Source organism: Heliangelus exortis, chromosome 3, assembly GCF_036169615.1.
Source record: "Heliangelus exortis chromosome 3, bHelExo1.hap1, whole genome shotgun sequence".
Classification (NCBI taxonomy): domain Eukaryota; kingdom Metazoa; phylum Chordata; class Aves; order Apodiformes; family Trochilidae; genus Heliangelus; species Heliangelus exortis.
The window spans coordinates 63,878,021-63,904,261 of NC_092424.1; the positions used below are offsets into that span (position 1 = coordinate 63,878,021).

At 39.3% G+C, this 26,241-nt stretch overlaps 1 protein-coding gene across 5 annotated transcripts in view; it reads right to left on the bottom strand.

Moving 5' to 3' along the window:
- Positions 1-895: 895 nt before the first annotated feature.
- The window catches only part of PKIB (cAMP-dependent protein kinase inhibitor beta), a 52,059-nt gene continuing 26,713 nt past the window's right edge, over positions 896-26,241 (bottom strand). For 3 of the 5 annotated variants that reach the window (XM_071741037.1, XM_071741038.1, XM_071741040.1), the window contains exons 2-3: positions 6,218-6,392; positions 896-1,766 (exon numbers count right to left, since the gene is read on the bottom strand). In XM_071741037.1, the coding sequence (XP_071597138.1) occupies positions 1,681-1,766; positions 6,218-6,365 (234 nt within the window). In that variant the 5' untranslated portion in view covers positions 6,366-6,392 and the 3' untranslated portion in view covers positions 896-1,680. Of the gene's footprint in view, positions 1,767-6,217; positions 6,393-13,148; positions 13,335-19,763; positions 20,031-26,241 lie in introns of those variants that run through there. The other 2 variants (XM_071741039.1, XM_071741041.1) reach the window with 2 other exon arrangements.

Here is a 26,241-nt window from a genome sequence, read left to right on the forward strand (position 1 = left end):
TAAAGCATATAAAGAATTCTGTTTTGGTAATACTCAGCTACTTGATTTCCATGGGATCACTTTAACTTTTTAAAATTGGACAATTTCATGTACTGTGATGGCATATGAAAATGGGACTGCGACCCAGAACAGTGTGTACTACAAATACAATTAGCTCCCCTCTCCACTGCAGTCCTTCAGTTTCAGCTAGTTCAATCTCTCAGACTTTTTTAAGCCACCTGCTATTTGATCTTTCCAAATCTGGAAGTAATTCTGGGACGCTGCACTTGTTAAATGAGTACAGGTAAGTGGAGGGAACTACGTGCCAGTTCAGTTGGGTGAAGCAGAATGCTTCCCAAGAGGCAGCACATGAGTAAACACACAGTCGGAATGGTGAATGTGCAGAGAGGCCTCTTACAAGCTCTTTGCCAGCTATACACAAATATTTTACAGATGGAATACCAGTCGAATGTGGAGGGTATCCATCATAGGTGCTTCCTTTCCATCATAGGTGCTGGGCTATAGCCCAGCAGAGAGGTTGTGTGAGCAAATTAAAGCATTTGCTTGCCAGTGTTGATTAGGTTTCAAAAAGTGCACAAATAGCAGCTTCCCCAGGCTGCATAAACGTGCACACCTGTACCTCAATCTTAGGTCTCCTACAACAAGGGAATGAACGCTAAGTATTTGCAGGAGCATGACCTCCATAACAAAACAATGCCTTTCAGGGGAGAAAAATCTTTGCTTAAAAATCTTTGTGAAAAATCACAATGATTGGAACTTCTTCAACTGGCAGCAAACAATAAAGCAAAAAACCCAGATGAAATGAAATAAAATAAATATATATTACTGGGTCTTAAGTCTTGTCATACAGGAGAAACATCAAGCAATCAACAGAAAGCAGAAAAGATGACAGCTATTTAACTTTCATGGTGAGAATGAACAATTTTAATCACTTACAAACATGACTACTTTATTTTAGATACACATGAACAGTCACAACATTCAGCCTGAAACAAGAAATGACAGAACTGGCAAGACTGCTAAGAGTGGGAGAACTGACATAGTCTGTCATAATCAAATAGATAAAAGGAAGCTTGAAAACAAACATTGGTATTTAAGTAGTTTACAAAAATCTTTTGGATACAGGAGGAGAGGAAAATATTCTTTTTTTTTTTTTTTTTTTTTTTTGTCTCTCACATCCATCTACGTATCTCTATTGAGAACAAAAAATTTTGGAGATAAATTGATAAATTACAGATAATGTCTGTAATCTAGTAAATACTTCACACCAACTTCAGATGGGGAGAGTGAATACACCTGTGTGTCAGAGAGAAAGAAGTTATTTGGGAAATTAAAACCCAGGATTTTTATTGTGACACCATCATCTGGTGGTAGGTACATCTACTCAGTATATGAATTGAAACTGTCAAAGAAGATTTTTTAGGATGAGTGCTATAGCCATGAGAAAACACAAAACAAGAGGTACATTCTTTAGTTCTCTTCCCATTTGGATGTGTAGAACATTAGTTTTGAAGGATGACAATAGAAAAAAGAGTAGTTCCACATTAATGTCATCTAGGTACAAGTGTGCTGCAAAATCTTGTCTGTGCCACTAAAGTTGCTACCACACTTCAGAAGGAATGACACAGGGAAACTAGAAAGTCTATTGATGGATTTAATTGATCCAGTAGTCCTTAAGTTTCAGGAATCATTGCTTTTTCCTTCCATCTCTTGACTTTCCAGCAAGGCTTTGGATGATGGCACTTCTCCACCCTCTGCTCCTTCATCTAAAAAAAAAAAAAAAAAAAAAAGACAAAATCAAACATTTAGATATGACACACAGTTTCAGCTTTTTTAATGCAGAAAAACTTTGGGTGCACTCGTGATCTTTTTGGATTGTCTCTTTATTACTACACTCATGAAATTAACTTGAAAAATAAAAAACTTGCAGCAGCATCTTCCAAAAGCAATTGCCCCTTGGTGTGGATTTACTCTCTCTTTGCATGTGCTGATCAGTGTCCATTTGGTTGTAAGAAACAGACTAGCGGTAACTTTCCTTACTGTTATTCTTTTTTTTTTTTTTTTTTTTTGTGGGTTATTTCCAAAGTCATTAGAGTATCACATTCCTCTGAGCATTGCTTGGTTTCAGGTAGATAGTATCACAGTTTATGAATATGCCAGTAATCTGGCTAACCTTCTTTGCCAAAAAGTTATGTAGGAGAATTCACCCTCTCTTCACAAGATGAGAGGTTTTTTGTTACTCTGATTTGGAAGGCCACTCCTCCATATGTTCAAGCTGCCTGCTTACGTGACTGGTGTAAGTAAAAGCTCCCTAGCCTGCATGGCCCTTGGATGAAAAGTTCCACCCTGTTGCTTTTGATGCTCAAATTCTCTCATGGAGCAACAGGAACTCCTCTTGCCTTGATTTCCTTGCATACCATAATAATTTTCACACTATCTTCAAGTCCCACATGGCATTACCAGTGCTAATGGAACATTTTTTTCTGTCCAAATCTAAGACAGGCCACCACTTTCAGGGACAAGGAGGGATCTTCCAAGTCCTACCCACTTTAATAGTCATAATGTAAGGGGCACATTTTCAGCTTTTTGCCCTGGAGACTTGCCACAAACAACCAAAGAGTTGTATATCTTGGTCTCTACAACCCACAGCAAAGAGGTATTGCTGTACACATCTGAAGCTCTTGCAGAAACCACTTGATGTTTTAAGTCCAATCGGTGTTTTGGAGGCTTCAGAGTTTTATACCAGTAAGTTAAGAACTGAGTCATTTGGCACCCTTCAGTATTACATAGCAGAGCACTTTTGAGGAAAGGGAGACAGAGCAATCATCTCTATTGGCTGCTTCTGTGTGGGCGTGGATGTGGAGTCTTGCAGACAGGGTAGAGGTAAACAGTTTTTTAGAGGAAATCTGATCTCATAGTTGGTAGCACTTAGGTGTGCAACAGGTGCTAAGATGCTGAGTTAGTTATACACACCTAGAAAAAGTTAAGCAAACAATAAAAGTTAAAGGCAGAACAGTGCCCTGAAGCAGATTACCAAATCAGGCAAGTATTGCCTATGCTATCAAACTCCTTGCAGGCTCCTCTTCAACCTTGGAACCACCAGTGACACCGATCAGTTGTTTAATGTGGTTCCACTATGGCTTCCTACCACAGCACCTGTGGCAAGACTCAGGCCTCCAAAACTTACCCACCCTCAGAGGATGATCAGGCAGGATACAGATGTTCTTCATTTCAGAGTTAGGCTCCGAAATAGAACAGCTGGTGCCAAAGTCTCCCCTGTCCATCTCACGAGAACATTAACTTGGTGTAACTTGCAGACATGGAAATCTGTATCACACAGCTATGATTCATAAAGAATATACACAAAATCTCTTTTCTAAGCCAGACAAAAGGTATCAGCACATCCTGTTCCTAACCATTCACTATGACAGCAGCTGATGGCATTTTAGAAAGAGAGGAAATGTATGATCCAATGAGCATTTGCTAAATTTGAAGCAAGATGGAGAGAATCCTCTTCATAGTTTCCCATAATCTTCACTGAATCTTTCAGAGCAGGAAAAAAAATAGGGCATGCTTTATATAGCCACATTCCATCTTTTCCACTTTTCTCATTTATCCAACCTCTTTGTTCCGAGCTGGAGATGGCTTCGGTTTTTAATTAACTTACTGTTAAAGCCAGAAACAGGCAGAAAGAGGTGTCTGTGAGAGCCCCAAGTGTTTCAGCTTCCCAGATGCAGCATTCGACCTTCCAAACTTTCTTTCCATTTTGATAAATTCTCCTCATTTTGCTTGCTGTCTCATAAGAAGTTTAACTTACAACACAATGAGGCCATAATTGCCATCTGATACTTGTGGAAATCCCAAACCCCAGAAAGCATCCAAGCAGTCAGAGTGGACCTAACAAGTATCCTGTATTCATTTCCTAATATCATGACTGCAAACTGCAAATAATAGAAACTGCTTCTTCCAGGCATGGTTTGGCATAGCTATATGCCAATGACAAAAGGAAAGGATAATTCCATGCTCTTAATTGTTCTTCAAATCTTGGCAGTGCTGGTCTTTGTAAGAAAGCATCAGTACATTTTGCTAAAACTAATGTAGCTGTGTTTCATTTGTTCTTCTTAATGCATTGGATGGGAACCAGGAGGGAAGGATTCTTCTGTCTGGAGGGCTAAGTACTTATTTTATGCTGTGCTGTAAAATTTCTTTTAACAAGACTTTTACTCTTTCATGTTTATTTTAATACAGGAAAAAGAAAAAAAAAATTTAAAAAAAGGAGGGAAAAGTTGCATGCTTTAGAAAGTATATTATTTCAAACAATTAAACTTTCCAGAGGCCAAAATGAAACAAATATGAATAACTTATCTACAGCTGTTATTCTTTTTGTGTTTTGTTAAGCATGGTTTTGTGCATCTCCCTCAAGCTTCACTGCTCTAAAAAATACAAAGGTCGGTTAAACATCATGTATCAATGAATGTTTCAGCGGGTTGGACTGGTCACTTCACTTCCATGTCTCCTGACATTAGTAACAATAAATTACAGTCTACCTCTCCTTTGGTAAGGGAAACAGTTCTGTCCTGCTGGAGCCTGACCCCTGGTCATGCCTAATAAGCCACGCCAGGTGGAAGAGCTACTTGGAATAAAAATAAACCGTAATATTTGAAAACAAAAGCATCAAATGTTAAGTGACTGTACTTTGGAGTGGATTTCCAGTGCTCCTGTTGCACGCACCAGGAAAAAAACTGTAGGGACATACTTTTCATATTCTCAAGGGAAAAATCTTTCTTTGAAAGAAAGAAGCTATAATTCGGGCTTATCTGCTATCATTGCCTCTGAACTCACAAGGCTTCCAGCGTTACTTTGAATGTACTCTGACACAGAACCTGTTTTCCTTCCCACTTGCTCTTCCAGATTCCTCCAGTTCCCCTCACTACTGCCCTGCATCCTGAGTGTATCTGACCTCATTGTATTTCAGGTTTTTTTCTTTATGCCCATTCTCTGTCCTTCATAAATCCTTGCCGTTTCTTGTTGCAACAGTAATGTCTCCTTCCAACACTGATTCAGATTCTTATTTTCCTCTCTTTCTCAGGTTCAGGCCAGGATGTTGTCATTCAGTTCCTTCTCTCTCCTCTCAAAAGCACTGTTTCTACCTGGCCTCTTCTTCCCCAGCAGTCCATCCAGGTTTGGATTACAGAACTCCAAATATATGAATACAAACTAAATCATGAAATCAAGAGGAACTTGTAATCAAAGCAATCCTCCCCCTCCTGACTCCCACCCTTTCTCAGACTTTATGATGCTTGAGGAGGCTGTAAATTCTAACATCCTTAATTGCTTTGGGCAACATACAACCAGAACATTCAGACTCAGAGCCTGGGAATTCTTCCTATAATCTACTTCAGTTCAGCTCCATAGGCTTCCCACTCCTCAGCACAGGCTTGCCTCCCCTAGTGCTGCCCCAAACCATTACTACTGAAGAAATGGGACCTCCAGTTGCACTGGTGTTTGTCACAGGAAGAGAAGAAAGTTACTTCCAACTCACAACCTAAAAAATTAGGGGCAGCCCAAGGTCTGGGCTAATCTATAATTCTCACTTCACAGGCATTACAAACCAGCTATTTCCGAATCTAAAAATCTTGAAACCCTCCTGAAAGTACAAAGAGCTCAAATGTATTGTTGATTAAACCTGTTCTAATCAACAGAGCACCCTTTAAAATTATTAAAGGACAGGCAAAAATATGACATTGGTCTCAGACAGCAAAGCTGGAAGCCTACTAGCAGAACTGTATCACTGTGAACACTAATGTATATGCCTCTGTTAGAATGATAGATGTACTTGGATTAGCAGTACAGCTTTCTGTCATCTGCTAAGTTATCCCAGTGCAGGAGCAAGAGAGTTATCCCTAATTAATAGCTGGAGTGCTGGTTTTCCAACCTGTCCAGCAATGCAACTGTGTTTGGCTTTTTCCTCAGGCGAACTGGAATTCAGTTCCCAGCACCTTCCCTCATGCTGCTCAACACTGTGCCAGCAGTTGGATATGGCAGACTCAGTCTCAGTTAAAATTAATTTGTCTCATCAGGAGGTGGAAGTGGTTTGCAAAGTTAAATTTAATTGTAAATGAAGAAAGAAATATCAGTACTGACATCAGAATTACATGGTGGCAGAAGTCTTAAGGAGAAATCAAAGGATGACAGCATAAAAATGTCTGTTCCTTACCTTCTGAAACAGAGAGCTTAGCCAGTTTGTGTGGCAAGTCCGAAGTCCCAGCACCAGCAGGAGAGCCCAGAATATCTGGTAAGGCGTTCCGGCGGCCTGCCCGACCTGATGCTGCAAAATCTGTGACCACAGGCTCCACATCAGTCATTGCTGACTCCTTTCCTCATAGCAACATCTGTATATGGAACAAACATGAGAAGAAAACCTGTGTAAGCAGGGTGGATGCTGATCACCTGCTCAATGATACAACAGCCATAGGCTTTGCCCAGTGCGTTTTTCTGGTAGCAGAAATGCTGGGGTAAGTCTCTTCTCCCAAGTAGATTACCAGTAAGACAAGAGGGCATGGTCTTAAGCTCTGCCAGGGGAGGTTTAGGTGAGATATTAGGAAAAAATTCTTTACAGAGAGGGTGATCAGGCATTGGAATGGGCTGCCCAGGGAGGTGGTGGATTCTCTGTCCCTGGAGGCTTTTAAGAAGAGACTGATGTGGCACTCAGTGCCATGGTCTGGTAACCACAGTGGAAGTGGATCCAGGATTGGATTTGATGATCTCAGAGGTCCCTTCCAACCTGGCTGATTCGGTGAGTCTGTAATAAAGTGAATGAATCCTTGGCAAGGAAAAAAGGCATGAGTAAAATCTGCAAGCCTGAAAGACAGCTTGAACATGCAAATAAAACACTTTCTTTAACTAAAGTCAGTAACTGAAAATTCTGAACTGGAAATTCAGCAGAAAGTTCCTGTCTTGCATGAAAACAGGATAAGTCTAAATGAATCTTTTCCATAAGTAGCAAAAATAAAAAAACTATACATGGACAATCAAGAATCCAACTTTGAAAAAAAAAAATACAAAGTATGTCTATCATCATTCTCACTTAGATACAGCATTATACTATGCATTTATTAAAATGCACGAGGCCAGCACTTGACAAGAAATATAAAAATTAGGGGAATAAATCCGTATTTACAGACACAGTTTCATGCCTTTTTGTGGGCATTCATATTTACTTAAATACAGGGGTATCCTGACCATACTTCTTCACATGCTCACCAGAGCCAATAAAGAGACTGTAAACTACACCTCACAATAAAAGATACTCAGGATCTCCTTTTGCTTAGTAAAGGTGTTAAAAATTCATCCCCAGTGCCAAAATATGTGTGTTGCTGCAGTTCCTACCCATTTTAGTTCAGCCATTTAATTGGTGAGACAATAATACTATTGTGAGTTGGCTGCTATTCACATAAGGATCCACAGAATGACATTAACACTTAAGACTTCCTCAAACACATCTTATGGACTTGTTTTTTTCTCTTTTGCCTCTTGCATGGTTGGTTTGGTCACTAAACGGTTACTTTTTAGATGGAGAAAATCTGCCCTACCACTCATGCTGTATAAAACTAGTCCCTTCTATAGTACATTTTCATCTTACCTTCTGCACTTGTTTCAAATCCCTGCCTCTCCTCTCCACGCCATCTCTTTGTCTCCTGATGTATTTTCCCTTCATTGAATAATACCAGACAACCCGGGAAGATGATGAAGGACAATCTGAAACTCTTTCATGTACCTGAATTTTGATTCATGCACTTGATTAAGAAAGGGCAGAGACAAAGCCAGAACATCTGTCACACAGAAAATCAGCTGATCATTGTCCATCAGTCTCACGACCATAACTCAAACGTACCTATCTAAAAACAATAAAAGTATGCCATCATTTATATATGTAGCCATTGCCACTAGGTTTGCACCTTTGTTTTTTTTACACTACACTGAATATATTAGAGGCTGAGAAGACTGAGATCAAAATTTAAGGGTTATGTGCAGTTCTAGCACAGGATGTTCTCTAAGTATATTTGAAAGCAGGCTTAGAATTGACATTACAAATAAAACAAAGTCCATTTTGGTCCATATAAATAAAAACTTAGGTCTATCTCCAAATATACGACAGATCATATTCAAACCAGCTTGCTGCTGTCCTTCAGATATATGTCATTTCCTTCTTTAATGTTCTAAATAATTTCTTCAATTTCGTTCTGATATTCTCTTCTATTCATATTTCATATGCCTACACTCATGTAAGGATGTAGGGTTTCTCCACTCTTTAGGTGTTTCTAGTTTTAATTTTTTTAACATTTCCATCAGGTAATAACTATCTTTTTGGCATCTTCTTTCATCTGTTGTGTAGTATTTTTCATGACTCCTCACTCACAGGGTAAATAGTAACTACAGTGTCCACAGCCTCTATTTTCCCAATTTTACTCCTCCTCCTGCTGGCAACATTTCCTTCAGCTTCACTGAACTCATTTTGCTGTAGCTTTATTCACATTAAAGATACTTATATCTTGCCAATGCCTGAATGTAGTTGCTTCTCTCAGCTTCCAAATTACTGTCGTCATTTTTCTTCCGTGTCACTGCTCACCAGTGCTAATGGTGAGCAGCTCTAAAAGAACAGTGAAGAAACTTCTGGGGGCAAAGGTTCCTTACTTTTTTTGGATCCCTTTTTTCCACAGCAAAAAACCAGGCCACCCAAAAGTGGAAGTGGACTGGGTGGGAAAGAGAGTTGTAAAGGGAAGCAGGCTGTGTGCAGAGGATCAACAGTGGGAAGGCAGGTGGACCTCCCAGAAAAGCTCTCATGCTAAAACTAGAAGCCAGAAACTTCGACTGACATGATAAATAATTAAAAAGTATCCCAAACTGTACTCTGTCAGTGCTCTATAGCACCAGACTAACTTAACAATTCATTACTGGGCCATTACACACTGCTAAGGAGTTTCTGGGAGAACTAGGTAATCTTCTTATTTCTCCATATGAAATCCCTGCTGGACCACCTGGAATGCACAACAGACTAGTCAGGTGTGCAAGGAGGAAGGAAATGCTCTTCTTGGTAAAATTGGATAGAAACAAAAGTAAAAGTCAATTACTGTATCTATCAGACATTCAAATAAGCATCCTCAGACAAAGCAATAGCAGGCTAACTACCGGTGTGTTTTTCTTTAAGCTAGATGAATGGTTTGTTAACCTTGAAACCTCTGGTTTTTGGCACCATAGACAGCCCCTTGGGGAGAAATGAGTCACAGATGCTGGTGAGAATTTATTTAAATAAATGACAAAGGAAAAGAACAAGTAAGACTTCCTGAAATGTGTTGTGGATCAAGGGAAAAAACATTTTACAGTGCTCAGTTGTAGCAGGTGCCATGGTCGACACTAAATGTCAGTTTTGTCTCTTCCTCACCTTATCTGTTAGGAAGTAGATAAATCACCATTACGTGCATTTGTGAAAGCTCTTTTTTCTTCTGACCTTTTTACTGTCTTACATGGAGACAAAATACAGGTTTTGTTCTGCTTGGAAGGGCAAACTTTTCCTCAGGAAACATTAAAAGGTTCCCGACAACACTGGTATTGCTGCAACTGCATGAAGGAAACATCAAGACGCTCAGACACTTCTCCCCTCTCAAAAAACTTCTCTTAGTTCTTACAAATAGTCTATTTCTGCACTGTCAGAGAAAGCTATACTTCTCAAAAACTGTTCCTTTTGAATGCCCCTTAGTAGGATCAAACTGGAAAACATGAAATCCTTTCACAAACACCTGAAAAATACAATTGTGAAGTAGGCCTTTTAGAGCCAGATTAATTTGTTTTATATCTTGGTGGCCTCTTACTGTAAGATGCATTTCAGCATCTTAACTTTATTCAGAAAGAACTTTAGTCCTTCTAGTTTTGTTTTGTTGTTTTTTTATTTACTTGTATAGAATGAGTGTTCTTCCAACACCTGTGCCCCAAAAACCTGTAGGTTCAAAAGTTGCTCAGCCAGGAGAACAGAGAATTTACTGACTCAAGTGCTTCCTCATGCAGTTGCCATGCTTTTCATGTGACCTCTTGGCAGCAGCTGCATCCTGACAGATCTGCCTCCTCTTCCCAAAGGCCTCAGAACAGGAAATTTCTCATTATAGGTGCTCATGTAATCCTTATGCTATATCCTGAAGCTGGACCACAGAAAAGGAAAAAAGCTAGGAACATCCATACTTTTAGGGAAGCCAGTCCAGAGATTATGATGATGACTTGAGGCTTAGGACAAGAAACCACACATTTCTTAACACACAAAGGCAATATAGCCGACTTTATGAAAGTTAGAAGTGAATCACTTAGGAAAAAAAGGTAAAATTGTTAGCTTTCAGTTTTTTTAATACATCAGTGAAGTTGAAAGATTAATTCCTTTTATTATTTCATGTTAGAAAGATGATTTGGGTTTTCTGCACCAACAGAGATGGCCCCTCTAATGCCTGTTGTCTGAAAAATTCATGAGTTGTTTTTTCCCATACAGGGAAATTCAATTATATTCCATCTCAGTAAAACTACAGTGCAGAAATATGCCTGAGTCCTTCTACATCTTCTGCCTAATTCTGAATGCTACAGCCCCATATAACACATGGTATTTTTGGGATCGTAGTTGGAAGTTTGGTATATTGTAGTTTTTCTCCTGATAATGTGCAAAAATGGCTTCCATACAAGATGTTCCCAGTCCCTCAGTGGTCAGCCAAGGATACTAAGATTACATCACTCCTCCATTTCCTGCCTCAGTGCTCTCAGAAGCATTGAATAAACGTCCAGGATCTTGATCACATTGCTCAGATACTTATCAGTTTGGGGTACAGAAACTCAAAACCTGGACCAAAGCTGTAGGATACACAGAAGCTGACAAATTTTGCCCCTTGGTGAGTGCAGTTTCTAGATAAATCTTGCCAATGCTTTCATGAGGAATGATTGAAGATGCAGAATTAATTTTATTAGGTATTCAGGACCACCACAAACCTCACCAATCTTCAGCTCAAAATGCAAAATATATATTAACTTTTGCTGTCTCCTGTTTCAGTACCTAAAAAGTGTATGTGTGCACTTGTATAGATACTGCAGCTGAAAGGATTGGTGTAAGACAGTAGTGTGCCATGACAGCATTATAAAGAATATATGGCATGAAACCACTTTCTATACAAATGAAACGAAATGGACTTTTTTTTTTTCTTCCCCAGACAGGTACTTTGAAAGCTTCAGTTCAATTTTCTGATCACTTCCAGAAAGCCCATATTATACTCATGGAAAAAACAAGATTAAAAAAAGCCATGAAACTTATTAATGCTGTTTTTATGCTTCTAGAGAATGCACAGATACCAACCATAGTGCAGTTCACCCTCTACAAACCTGTACAGAGTAGACTGGCTTCACTGTGAGCTGTGTTTGACCCCAAGTACTTTCAGTGCTCTGATGCACGGAAGAACATATTACATGGCTAACAGCAGTTCTAAATAAAGGTACAATTTTCCCATTGTGAAAGAGAATAAGGAAGACAGGAAAAGGGGTCATGATACTGACAAATGAATAAGAGGTTTTCTGCAGGAATAAATGATGTGACATTAGCTGAAGGCAGTCACTTTCCAAATGTCTCCGAATCACCAAAAGTAATGACAGACATAAGCTTTAGTCAACTTCACAGGAACACAATTCAACAATTCTAATGCATCATCTATAATAGAAAGAAATAAAGTGCATCCCCTAGTAGGGAATAAGAAATGGGAAGCTCAATGGGAAAAAACCTCCAAACATGTCTAATTCTGTCAAATATTTTTTGCCATTCATCCTCACAGATTTTTCATTTCCTATTGCAAAATGTATACATATGGCCTCTCCCACATACCCACATATACACAGTACACTTTCTGACTTCAGCAACAGAGCTCCAGCTTTTCAAAACCTTTCTTAAGATTTGCATCTGGCCTGAAATCCAAGAGAATATACTTGAGAATTAATTTAGGAATTATTTAGAAGTTTTTTAAAAGCTAATTTTGCAGAGACCCCTGCCACTACCACATTGCAGTTAACTTGTATTTATATATAATGCCAAAGGCATGTAAAGCAATGAGTACCCTTACTGTACTACTAATTTTTGTTACTATTCATACATGCACCACACCAGCATCCCATGAATGCTTTCTGCAACACACACAAGGCAACAGCTACGTGTGTCCATACTGCCTTCTTCATTAGAAGCAGTCAAATATTTGGTTCTCTGCTTGCCAGCTCTGTATAAGAAAACTACTCTACCAAAAAACACTGGGAAAGGCTGAGGCAGCAAATAGCTTCTGGTATACTGGAGTCCACTTAACACACTGCACTCTAGTAGAGCAATTAGCACAGTGCAACATAATATGCAGCAGCAAGAAGGTGACTACAGTTTAGCAGATAGATAAAAATAGGGCAATCCTATGCACATACCCAACCCACATCTATGTACCCAAATTCTCTTGATGAAGAAGGTCCAGATCTTCTTGAGATCTTGCAGACATGGCTGAGGAACTGAGGAATAAAAGAATACTGGCATGGACAGGAGGTTCTGAGGAATGGAGATCCTTGTGGAAGTACTTACAGAAGAAAAGGGAATTGCAGAGAAAGAGGAGGAGTTGCCTGGCAACAACAGGTAGGTACAATGGGCTTAAAGTTGGGAATGCAAGGATGACAGAGAAGTAAAACGCATGGGGAACCTGTAATGGTGCTTTTCTACATAGAGAGAAAGGAAGATTAATTAACTGTGTCTATCTCAGACAAAGAAGTGGCTCTGCAAGCTAAAGCAACAGTGCCACAGTTTAGGCTGAGTAGGTATCAACCGGGCCTCCTATCATTCGCCCCCCACTGTGGGACAGAGAGGAGAAAATCCACCCAAAAGCTCCTTAATCAAGACAGGGAGGTTTGTGTTCCCCGGTTGTGTTAACAGGCAAAAACCAGGCAGCAGCAAGCTCCTTGCTAAAGGATGAAACTATTTGCATCAAATAGCAGGGATTCTCAGAAGCATTTCATTGCTTCAGTTATGCAAGTGAAAGCTGACTTTCAAAAAAAGTGAAAGCTGCCGGGCAACATTCCATAATTACATATAAAAACAGATTAATCACCTTATTTGTATAATTCTTTCTCCTTCAGGCCTGTGAGTTGAGGTTTTTCATGGGCTGGATCAGACCTGGAGAGCATCCCACCCTATGCATGAACTTCTTCCCCAGGCAGCTTCAGTTGCACCTTACTGATATGGAAATACTTGTGTTTAGCCAGTTCTGCAGCTACAGCCCTTAGTGCTTCTCCTCCTGAAGAAAGGAGAGGGTACACTCTCTCTGTCTTGTATAGATATGGTTCACATCCCATTTACACTTAGGAAAAATCTAAAGTGTAAACAAATGCAAGCACCATCCTGAAGTTGGAGTTAAAATTTCCTATTTAAACTTTTAATTTCTGCATTCAGGTTTCACAGCACTAAACACACATAGCGAGAAGTCACTATTTCCAGATTAATAATTACTCACAGTAATCTGTTCTAATTAAAAAAAAAAACAAACAAAACCCCTCACACTTCTCAAACAGTTCTCAGGGTCTCAGCATTCCTTGCTTTCACCACGGAACTCTGTATAACTGTTTCTCCCCCTAATTATTTATTTTGCCTCTCACTACAGTTTCTACTTCTGACCCACAAATTGTCTGCGTTTCCTGAACTGTTCTTGTGGCTCATCCACAAATGTGTCTGAAAATCCAAACCACTTCATTTGGCATTCTCCACTGGATAGGATGCTGGAAAGAAAATCACATTTGCACAACTAATAAATGTTTAGTTAGTTAATAAAATATTATTTTATTAAAATAAAATTATTTTATTAACCCAGTTCAAGGGTAGTAAAATGTCTTTGATTTTCCAAATATAAGTGAACTACTGTAGTATAATTCTATAAGACCATCTCAGCTTGACAGAAAGCTAATCTACCCAGAATTTTTTTCCAATGAAAATTTTGTCATTAATGAAAGACATTTTCTCTCCCTAAAACCTGTCCTTAGGCCACCACAGATGGTAGGAAGTTCTACAAAATAATTTTGGTTCAGTTTGCCCTCAGGAGAAGATGAACCAACAGATATCACTGTGCTTTTCACAGTGATCTGATGACTTCAAGGAAGCCTGGGCAGAAAAAGTCACCCTGCTGCACTGAAACATCCTTCAGTAAGTTACTTCTGCTATGCTTGACAAGTCAGTGATGTGTCAGTTAACACTCACAAATACAAAAAATCAATAGGACATATGGCTACATTTGGAGAAGTTATGTTATACAAGTCTCCTGAACTGTCTTCAAAAATTGCATTTCAAATATGGACCCTCAGCTCCCTGCTCTGTATGTTCCATTTGTATTTTATTTATGCCTTAGATTATATTTTTGTTTCAGGTACAATATTTTTTCAATATTAAAGAATCATTTTTCATTTCCTTCTTCAACATAAATCATGTCTACTCTAATACAATTCCACTCAGGTCATATCCTCTAGAGCATACCTGCTCAATCTTGGCAGTAGTCCCATTTACTGACTTCAATTAAATTATAGGTAGAAAAATCTGCCCCATCCCATGGTGACCCACCAGGAAAATAGACTGAGACTTGAGAAATGTGTCTTCCTTAAGCCTTATAATTTAACTCAAATAATAACCTTGATTCACAAGATTTCCCAATTATATTTACAATATACTTTACCTTACAGGAAAAAAATCGATTACAATTCACTGAAAAATATCTTGGTAGTATAGGTTTACATTTTGATTCTGCAGTTATGGATGAATTTAACTTTATCTAATTTCAAGGCTTCTGTTCCTTCCACAAAATTTGGTAATAACAGCCAGGGTACAGCACTAGGAATGTGCTCTTTAATGTTCAGGAGCAGATCACTGGGTCGAATTTGTTCCACTCAGATTTAGAGATAAGAGTTGTCTCCAGTGTATCACTCTTGTAGTTACAGCCCCTGGTTATTTGTCTGCACCAGAAACTCAGTGACTGCACCTTAATGGTCAGAGACTGCAGAGCATTTACATGCAGGAAAACACAAATGATTACAACAAGACAATTCCCAGATTTAAACCTCTGCCAGAAAATCTTGAGGTTAGGGATACAAGTTACCAAAATTTACCATGGAATAGGGAATATGTGAGAGCTAAAATTTGACAGTATCCTGTCCCTAAATTTTATGGGAATGAGTCAATTACACTCTGCTCCTCTGAACAGTACAGATGCAATAGAAATTAAAAAAAACAAACGAACGAACAAACCAAAAAAAAAACCCCAAACCAAAACCTGGAACCCACCATCTCTTGAGGACTAATGACAGAAACAAGTAGGCTATGTAATTAGGCACAGTACACACTAAGAACTTTTTTCTTGCAATTTATTGTGGATTAATTTTATCCTTCAAGTGAAGGGCTTATATGCAGTACTATACTTTTTCCTGTCTTCCTATTTTTAGGTGACTACATTTTTTTCCTCCATGTCTCTGCTAAAACGACACGATTGATCACAGCAATCCATAAACCTCCCTGACTATCCTGCTATTTCAGACTCTTTTTCCTATGAGAATAGGCCTAATAGGTGGAATTTGTACTAGTTATAACTCTAAACAAGTCAGTGGAATTACACCTGGGATTCATCTGGTTTAATTTATTTAGCCTTTCAAAATAATCTTCTATTTCATGGAAGTATGAATCATCTCTATTACCCTCCAATGCCCTTAGTCTAGGACATCGAAACAGCCTGCCTATCTTTAAGATTCACAGTTATGAAGTAGCTTGGTAAAATGCTAGTAAAATATACTAAGGAAGTTATTTTATGCTCTTCCTGAGATTACTTGGCAATTGAGGAAAATTATTCTCTCCCGAAAAGGAAGCCCAAAAAGCAAATCCCTTCCACCCATTACAGCCAATCTGTTCAAGAACAAACACCGAACAGTCATCTCCAAGGCATGTATTGGGCTGGCAGTCAGATAATTTCCACACAGTTGAATTAATGTATTTTAAATAAATGTCATTAAAATTATCTCTAATTAAGGCAGATGGCTTTACAAGAGTCTTTTTCATTTTGGTAAATGATCCTTCAGTAAACGTGCCCTGTTACTGAAAGACGTAGATAACGTGCTTCAAATAAGAACCAAAAAACCAATGTATTTATACCCCAGATGATAAGGAGGCTGTGAAAACAACCAGTAGATACAAGACCTTTTAAAAGATGACAGAGTAGAAAGTTAAAGTGTGCTTTTTATAATTACTTGAATGAATTATGGCTGGACCCTTAAGCTCTTTTTAGTTGGAAAGCTACCAGGCATAAAACTTTTATTTAACTTTATTAATTTACGTGGACCATTGACACTGAAGGAAAAGTGGACGGATAGAAGCAAAATATAAGACATCGAGTCTTGTTCCTACTTGTCAAACAACATACATTAGTTGGCGTGTAATATTCATATATTGAATCTTTTGGTTTTAAAAGTCTCACTATCAGGTTTCTTTTCCAGTTGCTTGGCTATGGTTACGGGTTGGGAGGACACAGGAGGACAGTCAGCTTGAATTCCTATGGATTAGGTGAGTGCCTTAATTGCTCAGCTCTTCTTTACCTTTTTATTACTTGCTGGTTTCATCCCTACAAACACACAAATATTACCTCATGGGACTTCCTTAACCTGGAGGGCGCCTGTGTACAGCCCTGGTGTACAGGACATTTCCAAAAATGTTAGAGGGCCAGGAAATCCCAGGCTTTGCTTGGCTTTATCACAGGGCTTGGTTCCTTTTCACTGTCACCTGGCACCCTGACCATCAAACCCTGGCAGCCACAAAGGCCATGTAGGAGGCTGGGCACCTCCACCCCAACTCATCCCTCCCTCCCTATCTGCCTCCCCTCTTTTTTCCCCTCCAAGGACAGCAATCACCTTTCCTCCACTCTCTCTTCCCTTCCACAGCAGCAAATTCAATGCCCATCACCATATACCCTCCCCCCCAACATTCCCACTCCACACTGAAAGTCCCAGTGCCCCCCAACCCATCCAGCATTTCCCATCCTGTCCCACAGGGGGACCATAGCAAGGTGCTATCCCACTTGGATGCCCAAGAATGAAGCACCTGGAAGAACCTGTTTCCAGCTGGTTACAGATTACTGTTCAGCACTGACATTTTTTAGCCTGCAGATTTTATATTAAACAGGAAATACCATCTTGAAAGCTCCTCTTAGGATTTTGTAGCCTCCATGGCACTTGGCAACTGAGTATACATACCTGTGTAACACACATACCTGTGCAAGTTCCCAAACTGCTGAGTCCTCAGAAACAATTTTTTTCACATCTGCTAAGCTCATGACCTCTGCTAAAATGTCTATGAGCTTTGAGCATCTCTATTTTTGGCTCTGCCAGCGTAATCATATTGCAGCCTGACACCTGGCAGTGTAAATTAATCTCTATTCTTTTTTTCCTTTTCTTTTTCCCCATGCAAATTCCTCACAAGTGGATTTTTCTCCCCATTTTCTGAAGTATGGAGTCGAGTTTTTAAAAAAAAAAAAACAAACTGGAAATTATACTGACTGACAACTGCAGATCTTCAGGGCATTATTCTGATGTTGGTTTAGTACTCAAAACATTTACTCCTTGGTTTATGTACTCATATTCACTTCTGCATTAAGAGCTGTATCTTCAAAAGGTCAAAAATAAGCAGCATGCTTGCCATGCTTTCCTGATGAACAGATAACCTTAAAGATCCCCTTTTTCTAAACTCCACTCAGCTCTGGAGGTGAGCAGAGCCTACACCTCCTTCCTAGAGCTGTGCATGAATCTGGGTGGAGAATTGCATCCCCTGGTGTGATTCCAGGGGACTCTTTCCTGCAGATGACCTCTGAGTTCTTGCAGAGCTACAGAAGACTGGAGGCACCAGGAGGAAACATTTTCTTCTGATCTTTGCTACATTTTTAAGGATTGCTTTAAGTTGAAAGGTATGCTTGGGGTTTCCCCCCTCTCCCCCCCCCCCCCCCCCCCCAAAAAAAAAAAAAAAAAAAAAAAAAAAAAAAGAGCAGGAATAATTCTGAATTTTCTTGGTTGTGAGTGAAAAAGTGTTTTTTCACCAAACAGCCCTGAATACTGCACTCATTTTGAAAATAGGTGTCACATTCTGCACATTCTGTTATTAACATCAACCAAACCATCCCAGATTCATTCACTGAAACAGCTTTATGCGAGAGCTGACAGCAGATAAATCTTTGCAGATATCCCTCCACAAAAGTTCTGGTCATTTGTTCTGATGGGGGGTGGGGGAGGAAGGACAAGATTTCATCCTGCTGTGGAAGTTTTAACACTCCTCCCTAAACTGCAGAGAGTCCTTCAAATTTGTGAGGACCTGACAGGCCAGGTCCAAGCACATGCAGCTGCCACTGCTCAGTTCACAGCTGCCTGTGGCCAGTGATTCACCACAGGTTCCCCCTGATCCCAGAGAGTTCCAGGCACCTCTCTACAGGACCAACAAGACAATCTGCATTTGAAGGACCACATGAAGGTTCCCCCTGCTTTCACTTGATGAATCCCTCTTCCCCCCTGAAAAAGGGAGAGATGCACCCCCAGAGAAACTGAATCAGTTGCTGTACATCTCAGCAGAGAACTCCTTAAAGAAGCAACAGTCACAGCCAAAGAACATTTCAACATACAATCTTGAGGTTTTTGTTGTGTTGTGGCTTTTTTTTCTTATCACATTTATTATACCAAACAAGACTCTTACTCTACTGTTTCAGCAGAGAGCTTAGAAATACAAAGACAATTCCTGCGATATGTAAAGCTTAATGAGCAGGAGAATAAAAACATTTAACAACATTTAAGTCATAGGGAACTTTTCTGTTTGCTTAATTTGTTCAAATAAGTAGGCAAACAAGCACAGCTCAATTAAACTTCATTAGGAATGCTAGATGCTTCTGAACCCTTGTTAAAATAGTTTTAAAACAGTCTAAAAGGTATAAAAACACAAATGGTAGAACACAGCAGCATAAGAAAAAAAACTATTTACAGGACAACAAAAAGGGCTTGATGAGTACCAGAGACACCCAGAAAAAAAGTAGAACACGATCTCAATGTCTGGCTTTCAGCTGACTGCAGCAAAACATGAAGGGAAAGCTGAACTGTTGCCAAGATAGAAATGAAGCTTGAATATGTTCGTAATAAATAATCAGACTATAAATTCACATACAGGAGTAACACATGCCTTACAGGTAGACTTCTGGTCTTCAGCCTTTCCACTCAGGGTACAAAATAAATTAAGTCCTTAATAACCATGCCATAAAATGATTTCTCCATTCTCCTGTAAAGGAGGATGAATCTCTCTGCATCAGCAGTGATGCTACATTCACCCTAAAGATGACAACTGCTGCCAGGGCACTGTGTAGGAAGGCCAGGCCATGCCTTTTTGGTAGCACTCTTACCTAAAGTGGCAGCACATTACTATGGCATAAAAACTGCTTTCACATTGTTATGAGATAAATAATACTTTCCCATCATGTGTTCTACACATGTCTACAAGAGAGTTAACATTTCACAACAGACAAGAAAGCTAACTGGAGAAAACCAAACTGCTTCATTTTGTACTAGATGTCAGCTGATTTGCATAGAGAACTGGGGGGAAAAGGGTCTGGTATTGTTTCTTGGCAATCTGTCCAATTTTGCCCCCACTTCCCTCACCCCCAAATGCTCAGTACCTTAAAGGTGATGGTTCAGGTATGCCTGCAGCCTCACAGCATGGTCTGTCTTGAAGAGGAGCTGGGCGTGAGCTCCAGAAGCAGGGTGCTGCTCGAGCTAAAGGCAGTCCCAGAGATGAACATCCAGGAAGGTGCCAGCAGCAGTGCCTTTCACTGTGTCCCCAAGAATAACATGCTGTCACACACAGTAGCAAATCAACACTGGAACAGCCTCTCTGCTTTTAAAAAGCAAAAAGGCTGAAGCAATTTTAAGTTAAATAAAGAAAAAAAGCCTCTCGTGTGCTGAGTACATCAGTAAATGAAAAGAAGGAAAGGAACACTGCAGAAATTACCTTTTCAGTTGAGGAAGTGAGTCAACAATTTATACAAAGCCAAGATAGTCTCCACCTGACATTTTTCAAGGGTCAGTCACACACAGGTGTGGGACTGGGAAAAAGGTGGGGTTTTATTTACCACTGAATAGGTTTCTTCCAACACAGAGGACTCAAGCTGAGTAAAACTCAACTTCTGTAAATCAAAATCCCCCAGGATTTCTGTTTCTCTGGCTGTACACTGTTGCAATTGTGATTGGGGTCTTCCTACAAACTGTTCATACTTGCCAATTACTTAGGTTCTAATGGGACATTTCGGTAGGTATCAGTGGCACCATAAAGTCTGCTAGCAGAAATACAAATTAATTTGCCTGTATACATATTCCTTTTTGTACTATGTCATGTCTATTTCAAATGTTTAACCTAGACATAAAGAGAAAAAAGGAAACTTTTTTTTTTAATGGACATATTCCTATGTGACCTGCTGTAGGTGACTCTGCTCTGGCAGGGGGCTTGGACTCAATGATCTTTCAAAGTCTCTTCCAATCCCCACCTTACTGTGATTCTGTGGTATTAGGTTAGCCTTCAAATGACTTATGTATTTATTTGGGTACAGTATGAAGCTACACCAAAGTCTACACCAATCTATTCAACAATTCAGCACTTGTCAAAATAACCCTTTCTTCCCCATACTCTCTCTTGGATGAACATTATTACCTCTACACTTTCATATTAAGTGATAACGCTTCATGAAACTCAGTACAAAATCTGCAAACAGCCCAGAGAATCCCTGCCAGTTCCACAGGTACTGGTTATAAAAAGTGCCATTCCAGAAAGTTATTAGAATAATAATGCAAATATCAGCATTCTGAATTAGATAGGGGCTCATAATGGAGAGATTACTAGACTTCAAAATATTGCAAAATAAACCACACCACTTCTCAACCTCAACATTTCTGCATCAGTAACTGATACAATAAAGAGAGCCTAAATCTACAGGAAAAAAATTGCAATCTTCCCTGGGGCTTTTAGCATTCTATAAAATTAGGTTTTTAAAGTTTTATTAGTTTTCTTATACCCAGAAGAAACTTCAACAACATAACTACCCTGGGCCATTGATTATGGGAGATGCTTCATTTGTTTTACAAGTACAGTTGGCAAGGCAAAGAAAGAATGGCTTTCTAACTAAGAATCAGGATCTGGAGAGCCTAGTGTGAGTACAGGGAGACAGAAAATATTATCAGGGTCACACCTGCCAGTGCTGCAGCAGTGGAAAGGAAATTTGTGGTTGCCACAATGCTGATGCACACCCACAACCCAGCTCAGATAAGGCAATGGCTTAGAGACCCAGTTCCAACCTATTTTTTTATTTCTATTCCTCGTCCCTTCAATAAATCATGCCTGCTTATCAGCTGGGAAGCCCAAAACTGTGAACGATGCCTGAAGTTAAAATGCTCTCTTGTTCCAAATCTGTTGCTCACCAGAAGACCAAAAGCTGTGCTTTTATTTCAGCTGAGATGTTGCTGGACAAACCCTTGGTACAATCAGTGCTCTGAACCACTTCCTCAGCCTGAAATGCCTTTTTGCACACATGCCCTTTCAAACCTGACATTTCATATGTTGATTTTAGCTGCTGTACAGTAACCTATAAACAACATGCACATACAAAAAGGTCCATTGATGAGTTCTTTCTTTTCTATTTCAAAGTTCAGAAGCATATATTACTAAGCACCTCTGCAGCTCTCCAGGGTTTCTATCCAGCTAAAGGGTAGATTTTTCTCAACTCTTACTGTAGCTTCCAAAGCTGTGACTCAGCAGCCTCACTTTCACACTTTGAAATTTGGCAAGTGGCTTGGTGCCAGATAAACTAATGATCTATCAGCTTCCTAATATACAGCAGGAAGTTTTAATGAAAGTTTGCCCACTCCATATGTAAGGACATATTATTTGCTCTAAACTCAGACACACTTTATTGGCCCTGCAGTGCTGAGAGCATTCAGCATCTCCCAAACAACATGATGAAAAAAAAAAAAAAGTTGGGGAAAATCTATTCTCACATGTCATCATTTACTAAAAAACCACAACCTTTTGCATTTCTCATTTCAATAAATTTATTTTCTAAATAATATTGCTGAGAGCTTTCCTTCCTTACTTTTTCCACAATAAAAAGTTCTATTTATTAATTTTTAATTTTTTATGAGTTTTATGAATTTAATGAAAAAAGTCAAGTTTTCTCAACTTGTGCACTGGAGACAGTTCTATTTATTAATTTTTAATTTTTTATGAGTTTTATGAATTTAATGAAAAAATTCAAGTTTTCTCAACAGTGCACTGGAGAAAATCAGTTAAGTATGAACCATTCCTTTATAAGACCAACAAAGTTACCATGTACAATTTTTTTTTATAAGGAATTAAAATTAGGCCATGAGACATATTATTGCCCTAGTATCCAGAGTGTTTTTAGGTTTGTAAATAAAATGCTTATTTATGCAAATAAAGGCATTTCATGTTATTTGTAATTTGCATTTACTCTGTATTATTAGGTATGGAGACCTCCACATCTATACTGAAGTCTAAGGACATATCCAAATTCTTTTTTTCTCTAAATGCTGTTTCCTAAATGCTAAGGTCAGATGACTTCACTGGATATGGAACTGTGCAGATTCTCACCACAGCTGATGGAAAAAACCCTTTCTCCCTAAAGTGAATAAAGGTGGAGCCAAGCTGACTGCCAGCAGCCACATGCAAAGTCAAGCTTTTTGTGGACTGTCACGATGAAGACCCTGGATCTCCTCTTGCCTCTTTGGTTGTTTGAAACACCACAGTTCTTCACAGCATCTGCAATTGTGTTTTTCTTCATTCTTCAGCCCAGAGCATGTGTCTGTGCAAGAGGTGCCACAACACCTTTGCTTAAGGTACCAGACCTGCAAAGTAGAAAGCAGCCAAAGAAGAGAACTAGATGGCAAAGTTTCCTCTACCAAGCTGGATGCTTCAGAAAACTGCTTAAATCCTAAATCTACAGTCTCAGACATGAAAGGAGAGCCACCTGCAACTAACCAACAAGTAATACCTGGGAGAAGGTCATGCCTCAGGACTCTTCCCATCACAGACTCGGCCTTGCTCTTGGGTTGTCAGGAATCACCCACATCTACTCGGCTTCACTTCAGCTGATGAAGAATTCAACACCTCTGCAATGACTCCTTCAAATCACCGGGCAGGGTTCATTCCTCCTTTTGAAAACATGCCCAGAGGAGAATACACAGTGCTTTGAAAGAAAACTGCCTTGAATTTCTGTCTCCTAAGTGAACGCTTTGATCCCTAGGGAAGAGATTAAGTCGAACAATAGCACTTTCCACTGTGCAGAAGTATTGCAACTGAAATTCTGCTCTTTTGATGTCAGTGCAAGTATTGCCCTAGTCTTTAACCTCTAATACAACGCTTTCTTTGAGGGGGAAAAAATATTACGTAATAGAATCTGGTGGTCAGGAGTGGCATTTGTCAGTCCACCACTCAGAACACAGAGGAAAAACATGCTTGAAACATAAAGACTGCTTCTGTAATTTATGCAGTGACTGTTTTTTATACATGAAGAAAGAGACCTTGAATTCAGTCCAGCACTCACAGTCTTCACATTTCCATCTGAGTAAGTGTAAGGACTGCACTTACTCTGCCCCCACAAACCACAAATTTTTACCCCTTCTCTCATTAGTCCCAACTGGCTGGATAAAGTGTCTATAGCACTGAGCTGCTAGAAAGGGGTTAAACCAAACAGGAGCAAAACCAAAACAGAATTAAACCAAAACACTGTATTTTTATTTAAATAAGACTAGACTGTAAAAACATGTTGCAAAGAACTGCTGAGTTTTCCTCCAAAATAATATTTTCCTTGCATTGCCAGTATTACATTAGCAAAATACTGATAAAGAAAGTGTTAGAAAGGACCCCCAAAAGACATAATAATCTTTGAGACAACAGTTGCAAAACATCTTGGGACATTTACATACTCCTTTTACATGAAAGTAAATGAGATCCATCAGACCTGCTAATCTGATGACAGGATGGATGTAATTGCCACTAATAGTCTAACTTTTCCTACATCCCTAGGGTTATTAGAATTTGCACCTGCCCGGGAGTAGTTGCCACACCTACAAAGAAAAGAAAGGAAATGGCTTAAGAGGAAGTTGAAGAGTCCATTTTCATTTATATGTATTATTTGCATGTAGCAAACAGGCAGTGATTACTTACTCTGGAAAGTGCTTTTAGACAGTTTGAATACAACTAAACTCAGGAAAAAAACTCTGCCTCTTGCCAGCCTTTGGTGAAGTGTAAATGCACTGCATACATTAGCTTTTAAAAAATACTGGAGTTAGAGTCCTGACAAAAGGAGATCAACTTAAACTGTTAGACAGAGTACTTGAGAAAACCCAAACACTGATATGTCCAAAATAAATACAAGATAATATGCAAATACTTTGGGAACTAAGCATCAGATTTTGTGTTTATCATTTCTACAGCACCAGCATGTCTCTTACAGCCACCTCAGTCCCTGAACACCAACAAGCCACAGACTTCAAGAGCTGAATCATCACATGGTGAAATCTGAGCTGATGCCAACACATACTTGAACATACATAAGAAAAGGTCCCTTCTTTTGTTCCTCTCAAGCACTGAAAGCCTATTTACCCAAGCTCTCCAAAGGCTTGTTCACAATCCTTTGTTGGAGAGATGTTCTCAGGCACATCCTAGGTTTATTATTAAGTTTGAAGCTGATGAGCTCTTAGCAACTGCTAAAAAAACAGCGAAGCCCAGTAGCTGACAACCTGGACGCAGGTAAATGAAATTAGGGGACCTTTGGCAGACAAAACACAGGATCCTACCTCACTGTCAACTCAAGGCCCTGTGTTTTCTGGGAGAGACTCTTTGCTCTCCTTATTGTCAGCTCATCTAGGAAATTTCAGTTCCAAAAGTAACATATTCAGGGAAAAGATGCAATACAAACATTCAGCAGTGGCCCAAAAAGAAAGTATCTTTGTTATATACTTTCTATCACAATTTTAGAAGCTTTACATGTCACTAATCCATGTTACAAATTTGACCTTTGAATTTGTTTAATTCTGGGAGGGAAAATAAACTCTGCATTTTCCCTAGCTTGAGTTCACATTTATTATTAAGTTATTATTTCAGGCTGCTCATGGGTACTTCTTAGATGATGTCTTGGTGTCTTTCCATTCTGCATGGATTCTGACCCTCCTGATGATGAAGAAAAGCATGAACTTTATGAGTTTTTCTCAAAGTCATTTGAGGATGGGAAAGAAGTAACATAATTAGGAAAAATACAAACTAGTTCAACTTTATCCTATTTAATCTTCTAAAAAAGAGTTCTGCATATGAAAATGAATTGGGGCCACTGTTTCTGGGACAACTCAAAAACCTAATTAAATGAAAGGAAGGAATCCTACATGGCTTTGCCAAATACTTTACAAAAAGATGGGGTGCATGATAGATGAAGAAAGGTCTGGAGGGGAGAAGACTCTCTTGTGGCTTCCCAGAGGCCACAGCTTCCTGGTGCTTCCTTCAGAATATCAAGGACAAATGAGTTTAGGGCTAACCTAAAATGTCAGTCTCTTGAAGGAACAGAAAAAAAAAGAAAAAAAAAGAAGTGCCTTCTCCTCTGTCACAGTGAAAACAAGTTAGCAAAACAAAGTTCTTCTGTTCAGATGAGAGTAAATGGCTGAGGCATCCAGGTGGAACTCAATAATTTACACTTCCAGCATTGGTCAGAACTGGCTTCCTCACCAAGCAGATTTCCAAGGCCACAGGGACAGACTGGCAAAGGTTTAAACTCTGGCAGAGAGTCAGTCAAGGTGATGCCTGGGTGTAAAACACATTTTACATTTCCCTGTTGCAGGAAGTCACTAAGTCTGCCAGTGACTACTGTTTGTTGTACCGGGCTGACATTTTTTTTTCCCATCTGTCTTTTTGCCTAAATGAACATGTATTCACCATCTTTGGCTCATTTCCTTCTCCTGCTCCCAGAAATTGCTCCACTTTATTTTGGACCTCGAATACAAGTTCATTGAACTTATTTGAGTCTAGAACACTGGATAGTATTATTTCTTCATTTGTCAAAGCAGAAATAAAACTTCATTTTTGTTTTACTAAACCAC